Source organism: Paroedura picta, chromosome 15 (genome assembly GCF_049243985.1).
Source record: "Paroedura picta isolate Pp20150507F chromosome 15, Ppicta_v3.0, whole genome shotgun sequence".
In the NCBI taxonomy this organism is placed as follows: Eukaryota; Metazoa; Chordata; class Lepidosauria; order Squamata; family Gekkonidae; genus Paroedura; species Paroedura picta.
The window spans coordinates 29292628-29314721 of record NC_135383.1 but is presented as its reverse complement, the minus strand read 5'-3'; the positions used below and the strand labels follow the sequence as shown (position 1 = coordinate 29314721).

General features: G+C 47.3%; 1 protein-coding gene across 1 annotated transcript in view; it reads left to right on the top strand.

Annotated features, from left to right (window-relative positions):
* Positions 1-22094, top strand: part of AKAP1 (A-kinase anchoring protein 1) — a 103999-nt gene that overhangs the window by 38282 nt on the left and 43623 nt on the right. The window contains exon 2 of the mRNA XM_077311130.1: positions 13870-15184. Coding sequence (XP_077167245.1) covers positions 13894-15184 — 1291 coding nt within the window. The 5' untranslated portion in view covers positions 13870-13893. The remainder of the gene's footprint in view (positions 1-13869; positions 15185-22094) is intronic.

Sequence of the window (22094 nt, the reverse complement as noted above, 5' to 3'; positions counted from 1 at the left end):
ATCATTGTTGTTAGGTGCGAAGTCGTGTCCGACCCATCGTGATCCCATGGACAATGGTCCTCCAGGCCTTCCTGTCCTCCACCATTCCCCAGAGTCCATTTAAGTTTGCACCAACTGCTTCAGTGACTCCATCCAACTACCTCATTCTCTGTCGTCCCCTTCTTCTTTTGCCCTCGATCGCTCCCAGCATTAGGTTCTTCTCCAGGGAGTCCTTCCTTCTCATGAGGTGGCCAAAGTATTTGAGTTTCATCTTCAGGATCTGACCTTCTAAGGAGCAGTCTGGACTGATCTCCTCTTGGACTGACCAGTTCGTTCGCCTTGCAGTCCAAGGGACTCGCAAAACTCTTCTCTAGCACTAGAGTTCAAAAGCCTCAATTCTTTGACGCTCGGCCTTCCTTATGGTACAACTTTCGCAACCATACATTGCAACTGGGAATACCGTAGCCTTGACTAAACACACTTTTGTTGGCAGGGGGATGTCTCTGCTTTTTAGGATGCTGTCTAGATTTGCCATAGCTTTCCTCCCCAGGAGCAAGCGTCTTTTAATTCCTTTGCTGCAGTCCCCATCTGCAGGAAAATAAAATCTGTCACTATCTCCATTTCTTCCCCATCAATTTGCCAGGAATTGAGAGGGCCGGATGCCATGATCTTTGTTTTCTTGATGTTTAGTTTCAAGCCAACTTTTACACTCTCCTCCTTCACCCGCATCAACAGGCTCTTTAATTCCTCTTCACTTTCTGGAATTAGAGTGGTATCATCTGCATATCTGAGGTTGTTGATATTTCTCCCTGCAATCTTGATCCCAATTTGTGACTCTTCTAATCCCGCCTTTCTCATGATGTGCTCCGCATACAAGTTAAATAGGCAAGGTAACAGTATACAGCCTTGCCGAACTCCTTTCTCAATTTTGAACCAATCAGTGATTCCATATTCAGTTCTCACTGTTGCTTCTTGACCTGCATATAAATTTCTCAAGAGACAAATAAGATGCTCTGGTATTCTCACCTCTTTAAGAACTTGCCACAATTTGTTGTGCTCCACACAATCAAAGGCTTTAGCATAGTCAATGAAGCAGAAGTAGACGTTCTTCTGGAACTCCCTAGCTTTCTCCATGATCCAGCGTATGTTGGAATTTGATCTCTAGTTCCTCTGCCTCTTCGAAATCTTGCCTGTACTTCTGGAAGTTCTCGGTCCACATATTGCTGGAGCCTGGCTCATAGGATTTTGAGCATAACTTTGCTAGCATGAGAAATGTGCAGTGGTGCGGTAGTTTGAACATTCTTTGGCATTGCCATTCTTTGGGATTGGAATGTAAACTGATCTTTTCCAATCCTGTGGCCATTGTTGAGTTTTCCAAATTTGCTGGCATATTGAGTGTAGCACTTTTACTGCATCGTCTTTTAAGATTTTGAATAGTTCAACTGGAATGCTGTCACCACCACTAGCTTTATTGTTGCTCAGACTTCCTAAGGCCCATTTGACTTCACATTCCAGGATTTCTGGTTCCAGGTCAGTAACTACCCCACTGTGGTCATCAGGGATGTTAAGTTTGCTCTTGTATAGTTCTTCTGTATAATTTTGCCAGCTTTTAAAAATCTCTTCTGCTTCTGTGAGGTCCCTACCATTTTGGTCTCTTATCATATCCATCTTTGCATGAAATGTTCTCTTCATATCTCCAATTTTCTTGAAAAGATCTCTGGTCCTCCCCATTATATTGTTTTCTTCTATTTGTTTGCACTGTTCATTTAAGAAGGCATTCTTATATCTTCTAGCTTTTCTCTGGAATTCTGCATTCAGTTGGGTATATTTTTCTCTTTCTCCCTAGCCTTTCACTTCCCTTCTCTCCTTAGCGATTTGTAAAGCTTCTTCAGACAGCCATTTTGATTTCTTGCATTTTTTTTTCTTTGGGATGGTTTTAGTTGCTACCTCTTGTACAATGTTGCGAACCTCTGTCCATAGTTCTTCAGGCACTCTGTCTATCAGATCTAATTCCTTAAATCTATTTGTCACCTCTACTGTATATCATACCTGCCTAGTGCTTTTCCCGACTTTCTTAAATTTAGGCCTAAATTTTGCAACAAGAAGCTGATGATCTGAACCACAATCAGCTCCTGGTCTTGTTTTTATTGACTGGATAGAACTTCTCCATCTTTGGCTGCAGAGCACATAGTCAATCTGATTTCTGTGTTGACCGTCTGGTGATGTCCATGTGTAGAGTCGTCTCTTGGGTTGTTGGAAAAGAGTGTTTGCTATGACCATTGTATTCTCTTGACAGAATTCTACCAGCCTGTGCCCTGCTTCATGTTGTACTCCAAGGCCAAACTTGCCTGTTATCCCGGTTATCTTTTGGCTTCCTACTTTAGCATTCCAATCCCCAATGATGATAAGCACATCATTTTTTGGCGTTGCTTCTAGAAGGTGTTGTAGGGCTTCATAGAACTGATCAACTTCATCCTCTTCAGCAGCAGTGGTTGGGCTATAGACCTGGATTACTGTGATGTTATGGTTTGCCTTGGATTCGAATTAAGATCATTCTGTCATTTTGGGGATTGTATCCCAAGACTGCTTTTCCTATTCTTATTGATTATGAAGGCTACTCCATTTCTTCTGCGAGATTCTTGTCCCCAGTAGTATACCTGATGGTCATCTGAATTAAATTCACCCATTCCTGTCCATTTTAGTTCACTGATTCCTAAAATGTCGATGTTCAGTCTTGTCATCTCTTGTTTGACCACGTCCAGTTTGCCTTGATTCATGGATCTTGATATTCCAGGTTCCTATGGAATAAAAATCTTTACAGCAACGGACTGTCTTTTCGCCACCAGTTACTTCCACAACTGAGCGTCCTTTCGGCTTTGGCCCAGCCGCCTCATTTATTCTGGCGCTACTCGTACTAGCCGTCTGCTCATCCCCAGTAGCATATTGGACACCTTCCGACCTGAGGGGCTCATCTTCCGGCGACATGACGTTTTGCCTTTTGGAACTGTCCATAGAGTTTTCATGGCAAAGATACTGGAGTGGTTTGCCATTTCCTTCTCCAGTGGATCACCTTTTGTCAGAGCTCTCAGCTATGACCTGTCCGTCTTGGGTGGCCCTGCACAGCATAGCTCATAGCTTCACTGAGCTACGCAAAGCCCCCTTGCCATAGCAAGGCAGCGATCCTTGAAGGGGGGTTAAAATCATAGAATTATAGAGTTGGAAGGGGCCATACAGGCCATCTAGTCCAAGCCCCTGCTCAACGCAGGATTAGCCCTAAGCATCCTAAAGCATCCACGAAAAGTGTTTATCCAACCTTTGCTTGAAGACTGCCAGTGAGGGGGAGCTCACCACCTCCTTAGGCAGCCTATTCCACTGTTGAACACAGTGGTCTGACTGTGACAATTTTTTTCCTGATATCTAGCCTATATTGTTGTACTTGTAGTTTAACTTTAAACCCATTATTGTGTGTCCTTTCTTCTGCAGCCAATGGGAACAGCACCCTGCCCTCCTCCAAATGACAACCTTTGAGATACTTAAAGAGGGCTATCATGTCCCCCCTCAACCTCCTTTTCTCCAGGCTGAACATTCCCAAGTCCCTCAACCTATCTTCATAGGGCTTGGTCACTTGGCTATAGATCATCCTGGTCGCTCTCCTCTGTACCCTTTCAATTTTATCTACGTCCTTCTTGAAGTTAGGCCTCCAGAACTGCACACAGTGCTCCAGGTGTGGTCTGACCAGTGCCGTATACAATGGGACTATGACATCTTGTGATTTTGATGTGATGCCCCTGTTGATACAGCCCAAAATGGCATTCGCCTTTTTTCCGGAGTATTTGCCAGTCCTCCCAATTTGGTGTCATCTGTAAACTTGATGAGTAGTCCCTCCACCCCCTCATCTAGATCATTAATAAATATGTTAAAAAGTATCGGGCCGAGCATCGAGCCTTGAGGCACCCCGCTACTCACCTCTCTCCATTCTAATGAAACACCAACTCTTTGAGTGCGGTTCAATTCCCTATCCGCCTAACTATCTGAAAATCCAGATTGCAGTCCTTCAACTTATCCATCAGAACATCATGGGGAACCTTATGAAAAGCTTTACTAAGATTCAAGTAAATGACATCGACCGAATTTCCATGATTCATGATCCAGCAAACAGGAAACCAGGTTGGTCTGACAGGACCTGTTGGAGACAAATCCATGATGACTTCCTTGGATCACCAAATTGTCCTCCAGATGTTTGCGGATCGCTCCCTTTAATATCTGCTCCATTATCTTCTCCACAACTGAGGTCAGACTCACTGGTCTGTAGTTTCCCGGGTCATCCTTCCTCCCTTTTTTGAAGATCGGAATAACGTTTGCTCTCTTCCAGTCCTCCGGGACATCTCCAGTCCTTAAAGAGGTCCCGAAGATGATGGACAAGGGCTGTGCAAGTTCTCTGGAAAGTTCTTTGAGCACTCTCGGGTGAATTTCATCCGGCCTAGGGGATTTGAACTCATCTAGTGCAGCTAAATGCCTTTCGACAACCTCTCTATCTATATTAACCTGCCACCCAGACACTATCCTTTGGCTACTGCCATCTCTAGATGTGCCTAAACCCTTTGACCTGTGGGAAAAAACAGATGTAAAATAGGCACTAAGCCTTTCTGCTTTCTCTTCATCTTCCATTAGAGTTTGTCCATCCACACCCAGCAGTGGGCCTATTGCCTCCTTTACTTTACGTTTGCTTCTCACATAACTGAAAAATCTTTTCTTGTTACAATGGGCTTTCCTGGCCAATCTTAGCTCACTCTCAGCTTTGGCCTTTCTGATGATTGAGGGCGGGACCTGTCCGCCTATGCAAAACAGAGTGGGAGTTATCCAGGATAAAAAGAGGGGACCAATCACGAGCCATGATGCAGCTCCTGATTGGGCCCCTCCGAATGCCGCTTGAGGGTCAAGTGGCCAATTGGGAGGCGCACCATGGACTGGTTATCCAGATGCTTCGCCGCCGGGAATGGAGCAGGAGAAAGGAGAAACTTAGAGGGGAAAGTACCAAAGTTGCCATCTTTGACTCCCATCCCTTCCTTGCTCCTGGAGGCCATTTGCAACTATGCAAAACATAGTGGGAGCAATCTGGGAACAGGGCTTGCAGTTGACTCAGTATTGGCTAGCATGTTTGGGTGCCAGTCGTGGGTTTTCAAGGTAGAGAGTACGTTCACCTCGGGATTCAACATGCAGATACCTTGTGAGTAAGGCAGCATTCTGGAGAAAACTTTGCAACACAGGAATGTAAGCAGGAAATGTATTTTCCTGGGCATGAGTTGTAGGACTGGGGGCAGCCTGCCTGATTCCTTGCACCCCTGTCCCAGATTTAACTTCTTGGCAGTTGGAATGTCATGGATTGGGGCTTCCACCACCACTGCCCCTGGCTAACATACTGAACATCAGCTCACGGGGCTTTTGAGTGGGTTCTCCTGCTCGGGTTCCCTGCTTTGAAAGTTCAAAAGGGCGGGGATTGCCTGCATACGGCAGATGGCTGTCCCCCCAACCTTCCTGGCTAAGTATTCTGCCCCAGCATCAGAACTCAGTCCGTGGGGAGCAGAACTTGGGGCCGCTTATTTGGGGGTCAGCTCAGTGAAGGAATAGGGCCTCAGACCCTGTGCTGGTTTCTCCGTTTTCTGCTCAAGAGATTGCGGCCCTGCCACACTCCATCAGGAGAGTTTTCCATCAGGGCTCTCTTCCATAGGTGTAGCTGCATCAAGGCAGGATTGGCAAAAACAGACGGGGCTGGATGAAAAAGAAAACTGGTCTTCACCAGGACCCGTGGCGTGGATCTCTGCGGACAGGAAGATGAATCAGGACAGCTGGCAGAGAGGCCTTGCTGGGCTTTCCCTGGGAAAGGCCGTGGAACTCTGCATGACTTTCTTGTGGATGGCTGGGCCGCCAAACATGACAGTGCACTAGGTAGGGGGCCTGGCCCGAAATGTCCTTAGAGGCAACTTCCAGAGTTGCATAAGAGTACAAACTTGGTTCCCCTGGCAGGAACCAGGAAGGAGGCAAAAGTTGAGCTAGCAAGCCCACCAAGGTATCTCGACCATCCAGAAGAAAGACAAACCCACATTTATGATGACTATCCAGGGATCATTTTGTCAGGTTGCTCCAGCTCTTCAACCAAGTCCTTTCCCAGAGGGGCGCACTACCCCCGCTTCCTTTCCTTTCACTAAGCCATGAAAGGGGGAAGGTCACCATCCCACCCGTGCTCTGCGCAGGGCGGGTGTGGGAACTCACTGCCCCCTACTTAGATGTACAGTAGTTCTTTGCAAATGGGACATCCAGTTTCAAGACATAAAGAGGTTGGGGGGTGCCACTGCAGGCTCTCGCCACTTCCAATTTGTGGGCCCTGCCTAGGCTATGCCTCTCAAGGGCAGGTTCAGGGAGGCCTAGTTGGGAGGAGGATTTGAGCTAGCTGGACCCCTTTAACCCCGACCGGCTCACACAGCAACAGTTTACTGGGCTCCTGGGCAGAATCACCGGCTCATGTGCCCAACATAAAGTCCAGGAATGCCTGCGTTCAGCTGTTCGCTAACCCCCCAACATCCCTAATCCAGGGTTCCAATTTAGCAATGTGGCTTAGTCCTTTGCCTGAAGGAGAATGAGCGCCAAGGGTGTTGGGGGAAGCAACACCTTGCCCTTCCTCCCTTTGTCAAAAATGCTAGCTCAGGAGCTACAGATAAGTGTTGCTTGCTTTCTTGCATTGTGTGAGAGTATATAGGTTGCAGGAGAGTAGGTGCTGCTTGAGTGTTGTGTTTTGTTTTATTGTTGTTTTGACCTGTTCCTTGCCTGGGTGGTGGGGGAATGCAGCTAACTGCATTAGCTGATTTGTATTAAAAACAATACAATACAATACCTTTATTGGCATAAAGCAGATTAGGAGGATATACAAAGATAGTCAAGATACATCGGACAGTTTAAGCTTAAAAACTGAGGACAGAAATTCAGCCATAATAAAAGTAACGTCAGCATCCTTATCACTCAGTAAAAATTGGCAAACCAAGTCTCTTGAATGGTTTCTCCATTTTGGTATACGAGGTATGATATGCCTTCTCTGTTGAGTGAACAACGGGCAATCCAGTATGATATGTTGGATGGTGTCAGGAGAACTTGATTCACAGGTGCATAGTCTATTTTCGAAGGGGATCTTGGCAAATCTCCCTTGTAATACTTTAGATGGAAAGGCGTTAAGCCGAGCAAGCGAAAACGCTCTGCGATAGAGGGGATTTGCCAAGTTATGGAAATAAGCCGGCATTATCCCGTGCTTCACTTGGAGACCAAGCGCACGGGGAGAACAAATTGCTGGAACAGTGGGATGGATTTTTTGGAATTCGTGATCAAGTAGCCTTTGTTTGATTTGGCACATAATGGAAGGTTCATTCAGAGATAGGATGTAATCGTAGTCAATGCCAATTTGTTGGAGTGTAGTCAGGATGGTAGAGAACCATTTAAATTTAAAAGAATCTCTCAGTAAACAGGCCAATAGGCTATCTGATTGAACCCTAAAATGCAGTTTTAGCCAATATTTAAAGGTGAAAATCCAGGCCTTAGTTTCAAGAAGATTATGTCCAGTTTCAAGACATAAAGAGGAGTAAGGGACGCAATTTGGAGTTCTCAAAATCTGCCGGAAAAAGGCAGACTGTAACCTCTCCATGTTTTTGTTAAAACCTGAGATCCACAGAGGGATGCCATATAAAATTTGGGGGAGAATTTTAGAGTCAAACACACGACAGACAGCTGGGACAAACTGATTGCCTTTAAGAAAGAAAAACCAGTTTAGATGGGTAATGGAACAGTTAGCCTGCAAAGTAATCCTATTTCTATGTTTGGTCCAATGCAAATTATGTTGGAAGGTGATTCCTAAGTATTTAAAACATTTGACCTGCTCGAATTTATGACCACCAATGCACCAGTTTGAGGGAGACCACTTCTGTGCAAAGACCATCACTTTGGTTTTTTTGAAGTTTATCGCTAGGTCATTGAGTTGGCAATATTTATGGAAAGCATTCAGGTATCTAATCAGACCAATTCTGGAATGGGAAAGCAAGATGGTGTCGTCAGCATATAAAAGAAGTGGGATTGGCAGTTTATCTAGTTTGGGTGGATGACCATTTGTGAGTCTTAGGGTTTTTGGAAGATCATGTAAAAAGAGGTTGAATAAGTGAGGAGCAAGGACACAGCCTTGTTTAACTCCTCTCAGGATGGGGATTTGACTTGTTAAATGACCCTTTTCAGTTAATTTAACCTGACAGGTATTGTTGGAATGGAGGTTCATTAGAAGTAGTAATAGGTGCGAATCAATATTCAGATCTTGCAATTTTCTCCATAGTAAACACCTGGAGATAGAGTCGAATGCATCCTTGAGGTCAACAAAAGCTACATAGAGTTTCCTCCTACCTGTATTAAGATATTTGTTTGCAAGAGAGTAGAGGGTTAAGCAGTGGTCTATGGTGGAACAGTTTTTAGTGAAGCCATATTGTTCAGGACCTATTAGGTCATTTGAAGTCACCCAGTCTAGGAGTTTAAGTTCTAGATGTTTGGCATACATTTTGCTGGCTATGGATAGAAGGCTAATAGGACGGTAGTTTTCTGGAGAGCTGGCACCACCTTTTTTATAAATAGGCACAATGATTGAGTTGAGCCAGGATTCAGGGAATATTCCCGATTGGTCGATAGCTGTAAAAAGGACAGCCAGGAGTTGTTTCCACCAGTTAGAGTTTAGTAGTTTGGATTGGCAAAGGTGGTAAAATTCCAGCTGTGCTACCAATGTGAACTGAGCCTCCATTGAAAGGGAGACATCAAGGATCACCCCCAGATTCCTGGCACAGTGGGCCATTGATAGCTGCACTCCATCCAGATTGGATAGGTGCACTTCCTCGCTTGGGCCTTCCCTGCCCAGCCACAGGACCTCCGACTTTGAAGGGTTGAGTTTCAGATGAATCTGCTTGAGGCACCTCATCCCTGCTTCTAGGCAGCTGGCTAATATTTCTGGCGGAGAGTCAGGGTGGCCATACATCAGGAAGAAAAGCTGGGTGTCATCATATTGGTGGCAACCCAGCCCAAATCTCTGCACCAGTTGGGCATGAGGGTGCATAAAGATGTTGAATAGAATTGGAGAGAGAACTGTCCCCTGGGGGGCTCCATAAGCCAGTTGGTGATGGCTTGATAAGCTGTCTCCTAATGCTACCTTCTGTCCGTGATTCCGGAGAAAGCACTAGACTAATGGTCATCAACCTTCCTAATCCCGCGACCCTTTAATACAGATCCTCATGTTGTGACCCCCAACCATAAAATTATGCAAGTGCTCTTTTACAGAAATGAAATCAAAGCTGACCAATGGCATGAAGATCCATTGTTCATGATTGTATATAAATTGTTTTTTTCCCAGGGTTTCTCAGTTCAGTTCTGCCTCTTGTCCCACCATGCTGATCTCGCTCTTTTCCGCTGCTCCAGACAGATGAACGCTCTCTCGATCTACCCACAAGGCTGTTGTGTGGATGGTGCCCCCCCCCGGCCAAGCTGCTCGCCCTGCCACAACCCCTGTGAAAGGGTCGTTTGACCCCCAAAGGGGTCCCGACCTCCACGTTGAGAACCACTGCACTAGACAGAAAGCCCAAGACAAACATAGGCTTGGACCCCCTGCCCATAACAATGCTTGGGAAAAACATTTCCCAGAGAAAGTCTTTGATCTTAGAGGTATGAATATTGGTGCCTGCTCGGCAGCACAATCAAGCCAAATTCTTTTCTAGCTGCTACACGGAATGTTTTCCATTTCAAAGAGGAACAGAACAATAACAATTGCATTTTACAGGCTTACCTGGCAAGGCCAGTAGTAAACAAATTGTCCCAAAGTGTGTATTATGGCTGCCTATAAGCTTCACGCGCATCCACACAAACCCCATTAGCGTTCCATGGGAAATAACAGCCTACTTTGTGAAAAGTACAGCAACTAATACAGTCTTTGCCAAAACACAATACCATGGAGTGCTGGTGGCAAAATGGCCCTTCGTCTTTACGTCTGTCAAGTATTGTAAGTTCAACATATGCAAATTAGCTGATGCAACATCCAGCAGAAGAGTCTCCCAGCAAATAATGCATACAGGTGACACTCCTAACCCCAATCTGAAAACTGGACACAGTTATTGGAGGTCCCAACAAGACATCCTCTGCTTCAGAAGGAGACCAGCCAAAGGTCCTTCTTCAAGAAAAAGGAAGACATCTTGTCCCTCCCAGGTCATCGGCTAGCAGGACAAATCAATCTATTGTCATTTTGAATGTTTCCTCATTCCTTCTTGTCTTAATTGTGTAATATTCTTATTCATTTAAGCTAACGTTACACATTATATATACAATATACAAGTCTAGCTATCACTATGGCTTTCAGAGTTACCTGAACTGAAGGGAGGGTGACTTCTACTGAGGAGACAGAAAAAAGTACCCCTGTCCCTTGAGCGGATGGTGGAAACCAGATGTCCTTCTTTTCCTTCACGGTCACTATCTAAAGGCCAATCCTGTAAAACTTCATTATAGAGTGGAAGAAGGCAGTTTCCTTGCTCTGCTCTTCTTTACAGGCCTCCTTGTTGATAAATGCAAGCACTGTGGCCCCTATCCACACATCTTCACACTCCTCCTATCAGGCCACACACATGTATTGGCCTGAGGTCAGCTGTGTTTAGCCTGTAGCTCGCTGAAAGCAAGAGTTGCGGAACTGATGATGAACTGAAGTTCTGGGGGAGGCAGTGCCCACTTTTGAACCCTGGGGGCCAGGGCTTGTACTGGGCCGTTCCATGTCTTTGTGGCACATGTTCTTGCACAGGGAGAAACTGGGCTGTGGGCTTTGTGTTTACTCCCCTTCCCTTTGAATTTTTGGAGCAGTTCCTAAAGCCTTGCTAACTTTGTCCAGAAGAGTTGTTCATTGCCCAAAGGAGTCTATAGGCAGGTGGGGCTGAGAGAGCTTTGACAGAACTGTTGTAAAGCTGTTGTATGCGACCTTAGTCTACTTTTTTTAAAGGTGTCCTGTAAATGTGTTAAAGGAGGAGCCTGGGTCATTTTAAAATCCACTGGGTTAACTCAGTTGCAGAATACTATGCATTGCATTGTAGCCCCCTCACTGCAGCTCCTTTTTTCAGTCAGTGAAATGTCATGAGGCATCCTTGTCCATACATTTCACCTCTGTCCAAAGGTCTAGAAACTTTCCTGGTAAGGGCGAGAGGATCAAGCCAAGTAATGGGTGAAAGAGATTCGTTTGACTGGCCTGTTGCATCTGGATTGCTACTCGCTGTGGAAATTTGTTGGCCAAACTCACATGAGGATCAATTAGAGGGAGGGGATGGTGACTTAACCTGGCTGTCTTGCAGGGCAGCTGGACTTGTACACCTCAGATTCTCTCCTGCTAGTCAAAAGTGATGCTTCTTCACAAGGAATTCCAACTCTGCCAGTGCCAGCTTGGTTCATCTTGTTGTGTTGGGTACAGGTGACTTCTTGGAATCTTCAGTGTGCCTCTTTGCTTGTTTTGGCAGTGTGAGCCATCTGGAAGATGGAATTGTGGACGCCGGAAGGGAAGCAAGCTTCCTGGATGTCTGATGGACACATGTGTTGAGATGTTGAAGTGCTTCATGAGCCAAAGCTAATCCCTAACAGTTGATTTCTTTTGGGTTGGATGGAGAAGAAAGGCAAACTGTTTTCTAGGTGTGGCTTGACTGCTTTTGTATTCTAAGACATAAAGTTCAGCAAGGTCACACAACCATTCTGCATTGTAATGGAACGAGAGCATTGTTTCATGGAGCGACTTAGAGGTCAGCTGCCACAATTCTGTATTTCCTGTGACTGGACTACATTAGGGGTAGAATGACATTGGCCAGAATCAACCTTAAGGTGGCCATACTGTAAAAATCTCACAGTCTGAAATCTAATTTTCAGGGAGGTAAGAGGATAAGGATTTGGCAGCACTTAAGTGAGATGAAGATTGTGATTTCCTACAGAGCAGCTGCAACTTGCAGGGTCATGCAGCCTCATTTTGTCTTGGGGCTGTGCAGAGAAGTGAGAGAACATTTTACTCTCCAGTAACTGCTGTTTCACCATGCAAAACCTAACCGCTTGTTTTTGTTTGCCGTATAAAAGGAAAAAAAACATGTCTCTGGTGCTTGAGTCTCTGCCAGCTTATCTGAGAATTGTGTCCTTTTTGTTGGCAGCCAGGGCCCTGATACAGCTAAATTGGTTCCTGCTATGAGGAACTGGTTCCTACTTTGGGCTGATCCTGCATTGAGCAGGGGGTTGGACTAGATGGCCTGTATGGCCCCTTCCAACTCTATGATTCTGTGATTCTATGAGCAGAAGGGCTTGGAGTCCTGCAATGCCTGGTGGTAGGAGCCATCGGTGAGCTGCATATGCCCTGCCCAGGCTGTGTATTGTCTGCCAGAGCATCTGATGGTGCTACAGAGGCACATGGATGATCCTCCAGTAAGCGCTTTTGCAGGAATCCCGTTGGAGTAAAAAGGAGCTGTAGAACAGTGCAAGGTGTTGTTCATGGGGATGTGTAATGGATTGGGTCATGTTAGTCTTCTACATCTGATATGAATGACACTCCACATCTCTTGTTTTGAAGCAGCTGCTTATCATTGCCACTTGATGTGTGTGTATGTGGGGGGGGGGTCTTTTGATATTCCTTCTGTGGTGCATAATTGAAACAAAACTGGAATGGGATCTTCTTTAAACGTCCAGCTGGTCTCACCCATTCTTGGGGGGGGGGGGAATGCTGAAACCTGTGTTGCTTGGCATTTCTGAATGCTTGTGAATGGCTTGTGGCTACTGATCTCCCCATGGATGCTTCTTAGCTGTAGGGAATCCTTTTTTCCTATGGTGTCAGTGATAATCCTCTGTTGAGACTTCTACTCCTCTGGAGGGCCCAACTATTAATGGACAATTAGTCCCCTTCAGGCTAAAATGAACTTCTCAGTCTGTAACCTGATCCCATTCAGTGGGTCTTGAGACCCACTGAAGCTCCACTCCCCAAAGCACCATCTGAATAACCTTATTTCTTTTTTAATGTTTGCTTATTAATAGTCCCTTTTCTCCAGTGAGGACCCAAGTGGCATCCATCATTCTGTTCTCCATTTTATCTTCCTGAGGCCCATGGTCACTTAGTGAGCATCTATGGCAGAGTGGGTATTTGAACTTGGGTCTTCCTGATGTTATTCTGATGCTCCAACCTTTTTGAGCTTGTTTGGGCACCTTAGGAATTGTGAGAGAGGATGGTGAGTGCCAAATACAAAATGGTTTATGCAGGAGGTGGAGCCAAACAAACCTCCCCATTTTGCATAAGAATCACAGAAGCAGATAAAAGGAAAGAAAGAGCCTTGTGAGGGGAGGGAGAGAAGGGTGAATGGACCCAAAATCCCAGAAGCTTACTAGTAATCCAGATTCTCCAGTTGTTGTGGTTGCTGTTGTGGCCCTGGGAAACCCTTTCAGTTGTATGAGGGGATCTTATCAATCCCTCGTCCTGGAAAGCATGGCATGCACCATGGGGACTTCTGACTGCTGTGGGTGCCGCATTGGAGAGTCCTGCCCTAACCACTGCTCCATGCTGCTTGACTTGAAGACTCCCCTGTGCTCATCAAGGTATCAGTGAATCAGACATCTCTTGAAGTGTAAACAGTTTAATACAATACTAGAACAGAAATAACAACACAATATTTCAGTTGAAGTGAGTTTTAGGTTCTGCACGCAGTAGAATCTCTAAGCTGCTGGAGAACTGAACTCTTAGTTGATTAGATCTGGAAAGCAATCTAGAAGTGGTGCCAGTGAAGCACTTAGAGTAATACAACCCCCTTATGTGATTTTTCTTGTTTTGCCTCCTAGGTATAATTGCTGAGGATACTCAAAATGGCTCTACGTTTCCGCAACTTACTACCTTTTGCCATACCCGGAGTGCTGGCACTCATTGGATGGTGGTGGTTTTCATCACGTAAGAAGGAACGTACCAGCAATCATGACAGACAAGACTTAACCAGCTTGGAAGAATGTAGGATAGGCTCTCCCAAGACAGGCCATGTCTCTGGGGAAGATGCTCTGTCCAACAGCAAGTTTACTCTGCCTTCAGAAACAAAGTGTTCTGCTAAAATAGCATTGATTCCCAGCCTTTCACCACCCATAAGGGCAGCCCCTTCAGACCAGAGAACTCAGAGCTTTGATTCCTCTGGAGACCTTCCAGTCCTAACAGGAACTACGACTGAATCTGACGACAGTAAAAAACTGGATATCATGGTGATGTCCCAAGGTGAGCTTGGGTTTCCTGCACAAGAGCTTTCCCGTATCTCACAAATGACCAACGACTCGCATAGTGTTGATGTTACTGCTGGGGGCAAGCCAGATTCTAGTCAGGTCAGGACCCAGCTGCCATTGGTGGAATCACCTTGTTTAGAAGAGTCATTGGGGAACCCCTTGGAGAAGAAGAGGACTGGAGACTTAAGCTTGGATGAAGAGGAAGTTGAGAAAATTGAACAGGTAGCCATACATATAATTTCTCAAGTCATCTTAGCAGCCACTGAGGAAGTGCTTTCCAGTTCAGTCAGTGACATGAGCGACAGGCTTTGTCAAATGGCAGCAAGCCATATTGACAAACCACTGGAAAAGATGTCTTCAGGAGCTGTTAGCCAAGTGGAGTCCAGCAAGAGTAATGACTGTATCTCTGAGAAGAAGGTGGCAGGATCTGTTCCCTTGATGGAAGAGAGCACCCACCATCCCACGACGTTCTCAAGCCACTTAATGCATGGCCTCTTGGCCAACCCAAGTCACAGCAGGCCCAGGGACTCTATGTGTGCTGAGCAGTTTGCTGGTGAGCCTGCCATGGTCACAAACCATAGGGGGGAGCTCAAAGAAGGTCCTGCTGTGACAGAGGTTTCTGGCTGCAGTTCTTGCAGCTCAGAAGATGTGGTGAGCACAGAGGACCTTTTGACAAATGGCTCTTCTTCAGTTTCACGGCAGCGGCTGAATTCGTGGAGCATGTCCACAATCAAAGACTCAGAGCACAGTTCTTTACCGAGCAAGAAACCTCCATCCCCCACACTTCCTGAAAATAGGGTGCCCTATAGCAATGGAGTGCTGAGAGAGGACTGCTTGGATCTACGGCACGAGCAGCCTTGGCCAGCAGAAGTGGATGCTGACCACTCTGGAGGTAAGTTTTCTGGTCTGGCTTTCTGTGTCTGTCTGCTTTTCTCAGCAGGTCAAGTTATGTAGGATCCTTGGTCCTCTCCCTTCTTGGTATTAACTCAGGCCTATAATGGGATACGTTAGAGATATGTGAGAGTTGTGGATTGCTGGTCCAAGAGGGATCTCTGCTGTTTGTCAAACCTGCTTGTGGCCTGACATGGATCATTTACACCAGTGGTCCCCAACCCGCGGGCTGCGGCTTGGTGCCGGGCTGCGGCTCCTTCTTCCCTCCCCCCCCGAAGCGAGAAGCTCGCCAGGCCGCGAGCAAATCGGCCGCCAAAGCGGCCGATTAGCTTGCGGCCCGGCAAGCTTCTCGCTTCGGGAGGGGAGGGAAGAGAAGAGAAGCTTGCTGAGCCGCAAGCTAATCAGCCGCCAGCATGGCGGCAGTGCAAACGCGCATGCGCGGACTGTTGCGCACGCGTGTTTGCGCTGGGGCTGCCGCGCATGCGCGGGCCCCTGGGCTGCCCTCTCCCACCAGTTCGCCGCGGCGGTCCGTGGCAAGCGGAAGCTTGCGGACCGCTGATTTACACTGTATGTTTTGTATGATTAACTTAATTGTTGGTGAGCAACATGGAAACACGTGCTCAGGCACTGAGTAAGCATTTCTCAGAGACCCTGAAAGTGCAGAACCCGGCACAGGCATGCCGTTCTCAGTGTGAACACAAAGCCGCTCAATATTCTGAGTGCTGATCCTTTTAGATTGGGGTCCCCAAATGTGGGAGGACCTTTCGAGTTTTGACAAGGGGTGATGAACGCAACTATAAAACGTCTGCCTCGGGAAGAGGACCTGGCCACAAACTTCTGGGGAGTGAGGTTATGCATAAGTCTCTAATTGCAACTCTTCAACATAACTACCAGACGTTTCATTGAACAGGATGTTTATATGAACCCATTTTAAACTTCAATAAACATATTTAAACTTTGGGAGGTGGATACACAGAGTTCGCTGTCAGTCATGCCGTGAAGATCCTTGTGCTCTGGTGGCAGCTGCTGGTGGGGCAACATTTTAGCCAATGACAAGCCAATGACAAGCCCTGCTGGGCGGAAGGCTGATATGGCCCCACCCACTTTCTAGAAATATTTGGTAGATGTTAGGGGAGGTGTCAGTGGGTGCCACAGGAGGGACAGCTAGGCCAGTGCTGCCTGACTGACAGCGGCTGTCATGAGAGGAGCCAATTTTGACTGCTACCTGAGTGGCCTCTAGATAGGACGCTTAGAGCAACACTTCAGCAGCACTGAAAGATTAAGGCAAAAAGCCTCAAAGGAACAAAGGCTTTTAATTTCTACGCAACCCAGTTCTAGCCTTTCCTGGGTTTTTACAGGGGCTACGAGCAGTGAAGGGCCAGCTGGCTCCAGCCGCTGCAAAGCTGCATGACCAAAAACCCGGGGAAGGATTCTCAGGAGGAAAGGACTCTTCAAATCTCCATGGAACATGATCAGCCAGCTCCAGAGAAGGATTCCAGCCCGCCTTCCAAACATGCCAGAAGACAAAGAAGGCAGAGAAGAAAGCTGAACCCAGGAGGAAGAGTCAAGCCACGGCGCAGCCTCAGAGCAGCCGGTGAACAGAAAGAGGGGACCAGACATGAGCCCAGCTATCGGCGGCACAGCACTCTCTGGAGGGCCCATCTCAAGGACCCACAGCACAATCACACCTGGGAGCAGGCAATGCCGGATCACTGTGGGAGTCTTGAGGGGCCAGTGAGCCCCCTTTGCCTGGCAGTGACTTCAGCATTCCCCCCCTTCAGAGCCAGTTTGGTGTAGTGGTTAGTACGGCGGACTTCTAATCTGGCAAGCGGGGTTTGATTCCCCGCTCCTCCCCCACATGCAGCCAGCTGAGTGGCCTTGGGCTTGCCACAGCACTGAGAAAGCTGTTCTGACCAAGCAGGAATATCAGGGCTCTCTCAGCCTCACCCACCCCACAGGGTGTCTGTTGTGGGGAGAGGACAGGGAAGGTGAATGTTAGCCGCTTTGAGCCTCCTTCAGGTAGAGAAAAGCGGCATATAAGAATCAATTCTTCTTCTTCCCACTCCTGGGAGCTAGGCTGGATGGTCCCAGAGCAGGGAAAACCACAGAGCCAGACTCAACTGGGCCGGCAGAGACAAGATTTCGCTGCCCATGCGTCCCCAAAACATAGTGCCCAACCTTTTCATGGGCCCTGGCTGGGAGCCTATTCATAGTGACTCACATGAATGGGAGGCCTGGCAAACAGCGTGCTCCACATTCAGACCCCAGGGGCACCTGGGGCGGAGTACCCAACCACCTCCTGCTACCACCAGCCCTCCAGTCCCTGGGAGGGTGAGGAAGTCCAGGAACAAGAGTTCTTTCTTGAGTTCCTGCGCTGGAAGAGGCTCAGGACCCTAAAGACCTATTCCACTGCAGACTATCAGGAGCACAGAGATTTCCTCCACCCTTATTTGGCCAGAGATGGGGTTGTGCAACCTAGGAGGCATAGAGTGAGCAGGGCCACACGCAAGAGGTAGCCAGAAGTCTCCGAAGCTTTGGAGGACGAGGAGGCCCTCTCAGGGGGCAGTGGGGGTGCCACTGCCTCGCTCAGGCCACTCACCGACATAGACATTCAGCACCATAGAATCAGGCACCATTCCTCTGAAGGGGACCAACCTTCAGTGGCCTCCAAGTCAAACCTCTTGTTGGAAAGGGGAGGAGGGTGAGTTGTCAGGACATGAGCAAGCTGCGAAGGAATCTTCCACTGGGCTTTTTGCACCGGAATATCTTCCACACATCCTTCCCAAAGTCATCTCCACCCTTAATTACAAGATGGAGATTCAAGAGAAACCCAGGTCAGCAGCATCTTAAGGCCAGGGGCTTTAAGAAACCTGTCCTAACTCAGACCCAGACCACTTTGATGATGTCATCCAAGTTGAATGGGCCATCCCAGGGGGAGGCACATAACTGACCTTCGTTGCCAAGAAGCTCTACGCTGTGACAGAGGAGGCAGTGGAAGACCTCAAGATACTACTCATTGATGCTCCTGTGGCGGCTCTTCATTCTGGAGCAGTGCTCCTCAAGGATGGCAACAACGCACTTTGGGACTCAGTTGACAGGAAGAACAAAAGTGCTCTAAAGAAGGCGCATGAGTCCGCCTCGATGGCCATTTGTGCATCTGCCACCCTGTCCCAATTTCTCCAGGGCCATTGTTACCCGGGCAGATGACTTGCTCCATGGCACAGATTTCTACTCCATGGCCGCATAACAACCCATCGTTTGCTGCCGACACTTCCCAAGATGCCATACCGTTTAGGTCCAGGGCCCAGGTGGCTGGCATTACAATTCTCAGAAACGTGGTTGGGACACTGGAAGGTGGACTCCACTTCCAAGAGTACTCTCTCTACCATTAAGTTCTCTGGCAGCGCGTTGTTCGGGGAAGCAAACTTGGAAAAGGTCCTGGTAGAAACCAAGGAGAAAAAGACAGCCATGCCATCCACATCCAGTGCAACCAGAGATAGGGACAACCAGTACCTGAGGGTGCAGTCCTTTCGCCCCTCCCGTGGCTCTGGCCATGGAAGAGACACTAGAGATTTCCGAGGATTCCAGGCTCCAAAAAGAGACCTCATTTTACCCCCAGAAGCACACAACCTTTCAAATAAGACAAAGGCCAACAGGCCCGAAAGACCACCACCTGACTATGCAGTGGGCGGCCAACTTCTATTTTTCAGAGAGGCTTAGAGCCGGTCAGCTTTGGACCAGTGGGTCATCTCCATGATCTCCGATGGGTACCGCATAGAATTCACATCCCTTCCACCCAGAAGCTTCCTGCCTAAATCCCATGTCATCTCATCAAAGGAGATTACTGACCCAGGCCATTCAACACCTACTCCACATCAGGGTGATAGAGGAAGTGCCCCCAGACTAACACTTCACTGGGGTGTACTCTCAGTACCCAAGAAATCTGGAGACTGGAGAGCAGTGTTCAACTTCAACCGCTGGGTGAGGACGTGGCGCTTTCGGGTGGAGTCCCTGCGTCACATACTACAAATTTTACAGACAGCAGGCCTACTCACCTCACTAGATCTCAAGGAGGCATACCTGCAAGTACCTATACACAAGGAACCCCGACGTTTCCTCCGTTTTTTCTACAAGGAATGCCGCTTCCAATACACGGCCCTTCCTTTCGGCCTCTTCTCGGCCCTACGGGTTTTCACCAAGATTATGGTGGCCCTAGTGGCATGGCTCAGACTCTCTGGAATCTATATCTACCCATAATTATGGGCCTGCTTTTACGGGCCGAGGATGGGAAGACGGCATGCTGCGTCTCTTTTCTCAAGTAACATGGATTCCTATTAAACAGAGACAAAAGCCAACTGGAACCCACAGAGGACTTGGTTCACCTCGAAGCCCGAATTTGTACCCGTCTGGTCTGGGTCTTTCACCCAGTAGAGAAACAGTGCAAATTGCACTTCTAGTGTCTCAGCTGCGCAAACAACGATCATTAGATCTCATGCATTTCACGGCCATTCACAGCCTGATGATTTTGACCATTGACATGGTTCCCTGGGTACGATTCCACACACGGCTACTTCAGTGGCTGCTCCTCCTGTACCAGCATGATATTTCTTGCAGGAGGCAGAGACTGATACACATTCTAGAGCACTTGTCCAGAGAACTACGTTGGTGGACACATCCCTCTCATCTAGACAAGGGCATTCCATTCATGCAACCCCCACAGACCTGCTTGCTGTCTCTTGCATCTGTCATGAACTCACAGTGCAGCCTTAAGGGAGCTGCTGTCTTACTACGATATGGGAACAGCATCTTCAACTACTTGATATTGTTGCAAGGTCTTCTGCAGTGAACCAGCAGCCTTTTCCAAGGTCTTCTGCATGTACTAACAACCTCACCCGAGCACTGGAAGTTGAGGCTCCTGAGTTTTTTCAACACTTGTCAAATCTGCACCAATATTGCATAAAACTTTGTACAAAAGCCAAACATTTAGGCCACAAAGCCTAGCTTCTGTCTGGTATTTGAGCCCCTTGGGGCATTTTTACATGGGAGGGGTTATGTGATGCTGCCTCAGACCTAGTTGGTAGTTTTAGCTTCGGCATAGCTTCTGTCTAAATTGTTGCTGCTTATGCTGCCCTGTCTGGATGGCCCATGCTAGCTTCATTTCAGACGCTGAGCAGGGTGTGCCCTGATTGGTACTTGGATGGGAGACCACCAAGGAAGTTCAGGATTGCTACACAGAGGCAGGCAATGGCAGACCACCTCTAAATGTCTTTTGCCCTGGACTAAATGGTCCAGGCTAACCTGATCTCAGAAGCTACTCAGGGGTGGACGCTGGTCGATATTTTGATGGGAGACCACCAAAGAAGTCCACAGTTGCTATGCAGGCAGTGGCAAAACACCTCTGAATGTCTCTTGCCTTGAACACCCAACATAAATCAGCTTTGGCTTGACAACACTTTCCATCCCCTGCTATGTTTGTTGGGGAGGGGATCCTCATTGTCATATGAAGCCACATTTCTTTCATAAGCATTGTGGGCCCCTGGAGGGTCAAGCCATGCTCTGCGTGCTGAAGTCTGATATGTTTTTTTAGTTAAAAAACAAAGCTCTATAACAAGGGTTTTAAAAGCCACATATCTGCTGGAGACTCCCTTCCGATTGCTGCTTATCCACCTTCAGTAAGTTCTGAGAGCCAGAGAAAGCTGAGCTAGATGGATGAACAGCCTGACTCAGAAGACAAGTTTGTACAGGAGGGAGCCAGACATGAATCAGCAAAGATGGCAGTCTGTTCAAATCTGATTTGGCCCGTAGGGATCCACCAGGGATTTTTCTGAGCCCCGGCTAGAAAAACAAGTAAAAGGGTTTTTAATCTGCTCATGCAGACACTGCCCTGACCTGTCTGAGAACTTAATTGCTACTATCACTGGTTAGAGTTGGTTTTAAAATCTATTTTACTTACACCATTTTAACTCCCACATTTTTTCCATGGAATCCCAAAGCCTTCTTTCCTTCAAATACACTTAGTATGTGGTTTGTTTGTTTTGTATTTTTTAATTAACAGCACACACCTCAGAAGCAGAATAAATTGTGCCGTAGAACAAAATGTACATGGTTCATAATTTGCATTATTATTTAAATAATTTTGATGTTGTACTTTGGTGCTCTCCTACAGACTGAAACCTTTTAGTTCCTACCGATCTCTCCTTTCTTGCCCTCTCCATCTCCAGTGCATAGGAGACATCTAAAGCTTATTCCTGTAATTTTATTTGCCAAAGGGTCCTGCCAATCACTTCAGTTTAAAGGGCCACATGAGAGATGCCTGGCTAGTAGATGGTGAGGTCACACAACTAGCATATTTCCCTAGACCTTCTGAGCACTGGTTGCACTTGTGGTACATACACAGGATTTAGGAAATTCTGGTGTTTCATGCAGAAACTTGATAAAGCCCTAAGAAACAGAGAAAGTTGGGCAGTAGTGAGAATGCCTCAGATGGCTGGTCTGCTTAGCTTGGTATTGGCTCTCCGGTCCAGCAAAGACTCCCTCAGGGTCTTGAGTAGACGAAAGACTGCAAATGTTGCAGCTTGTGTTCCTTTGAACTAGAGAGGTGAGCGATTAAACCACACAGAAGTGCTCTGTGACGATTCTAAAGGGTGGTGGGAGGGCAGCTGCTTTGTTGCATCTAAGAGCAGGTTGGCCATCAGGTAGGGGCCCCCATGGAATCCAGTATGGTAGAGGGAGTGGCTTATAAATACAATAATTTTATTTTTGACCTTTATATATCCCCAACGACCAACCAAAACATCAAAATCATCAACACCAGCATGAACCCCCCCCCCCAAAAAAAAGCCATCAGATATTGTTGACACTGATTGGTGGTTTTTTGAACACAAGAAAACCCCTGGGGAGTTGAGGGCTTA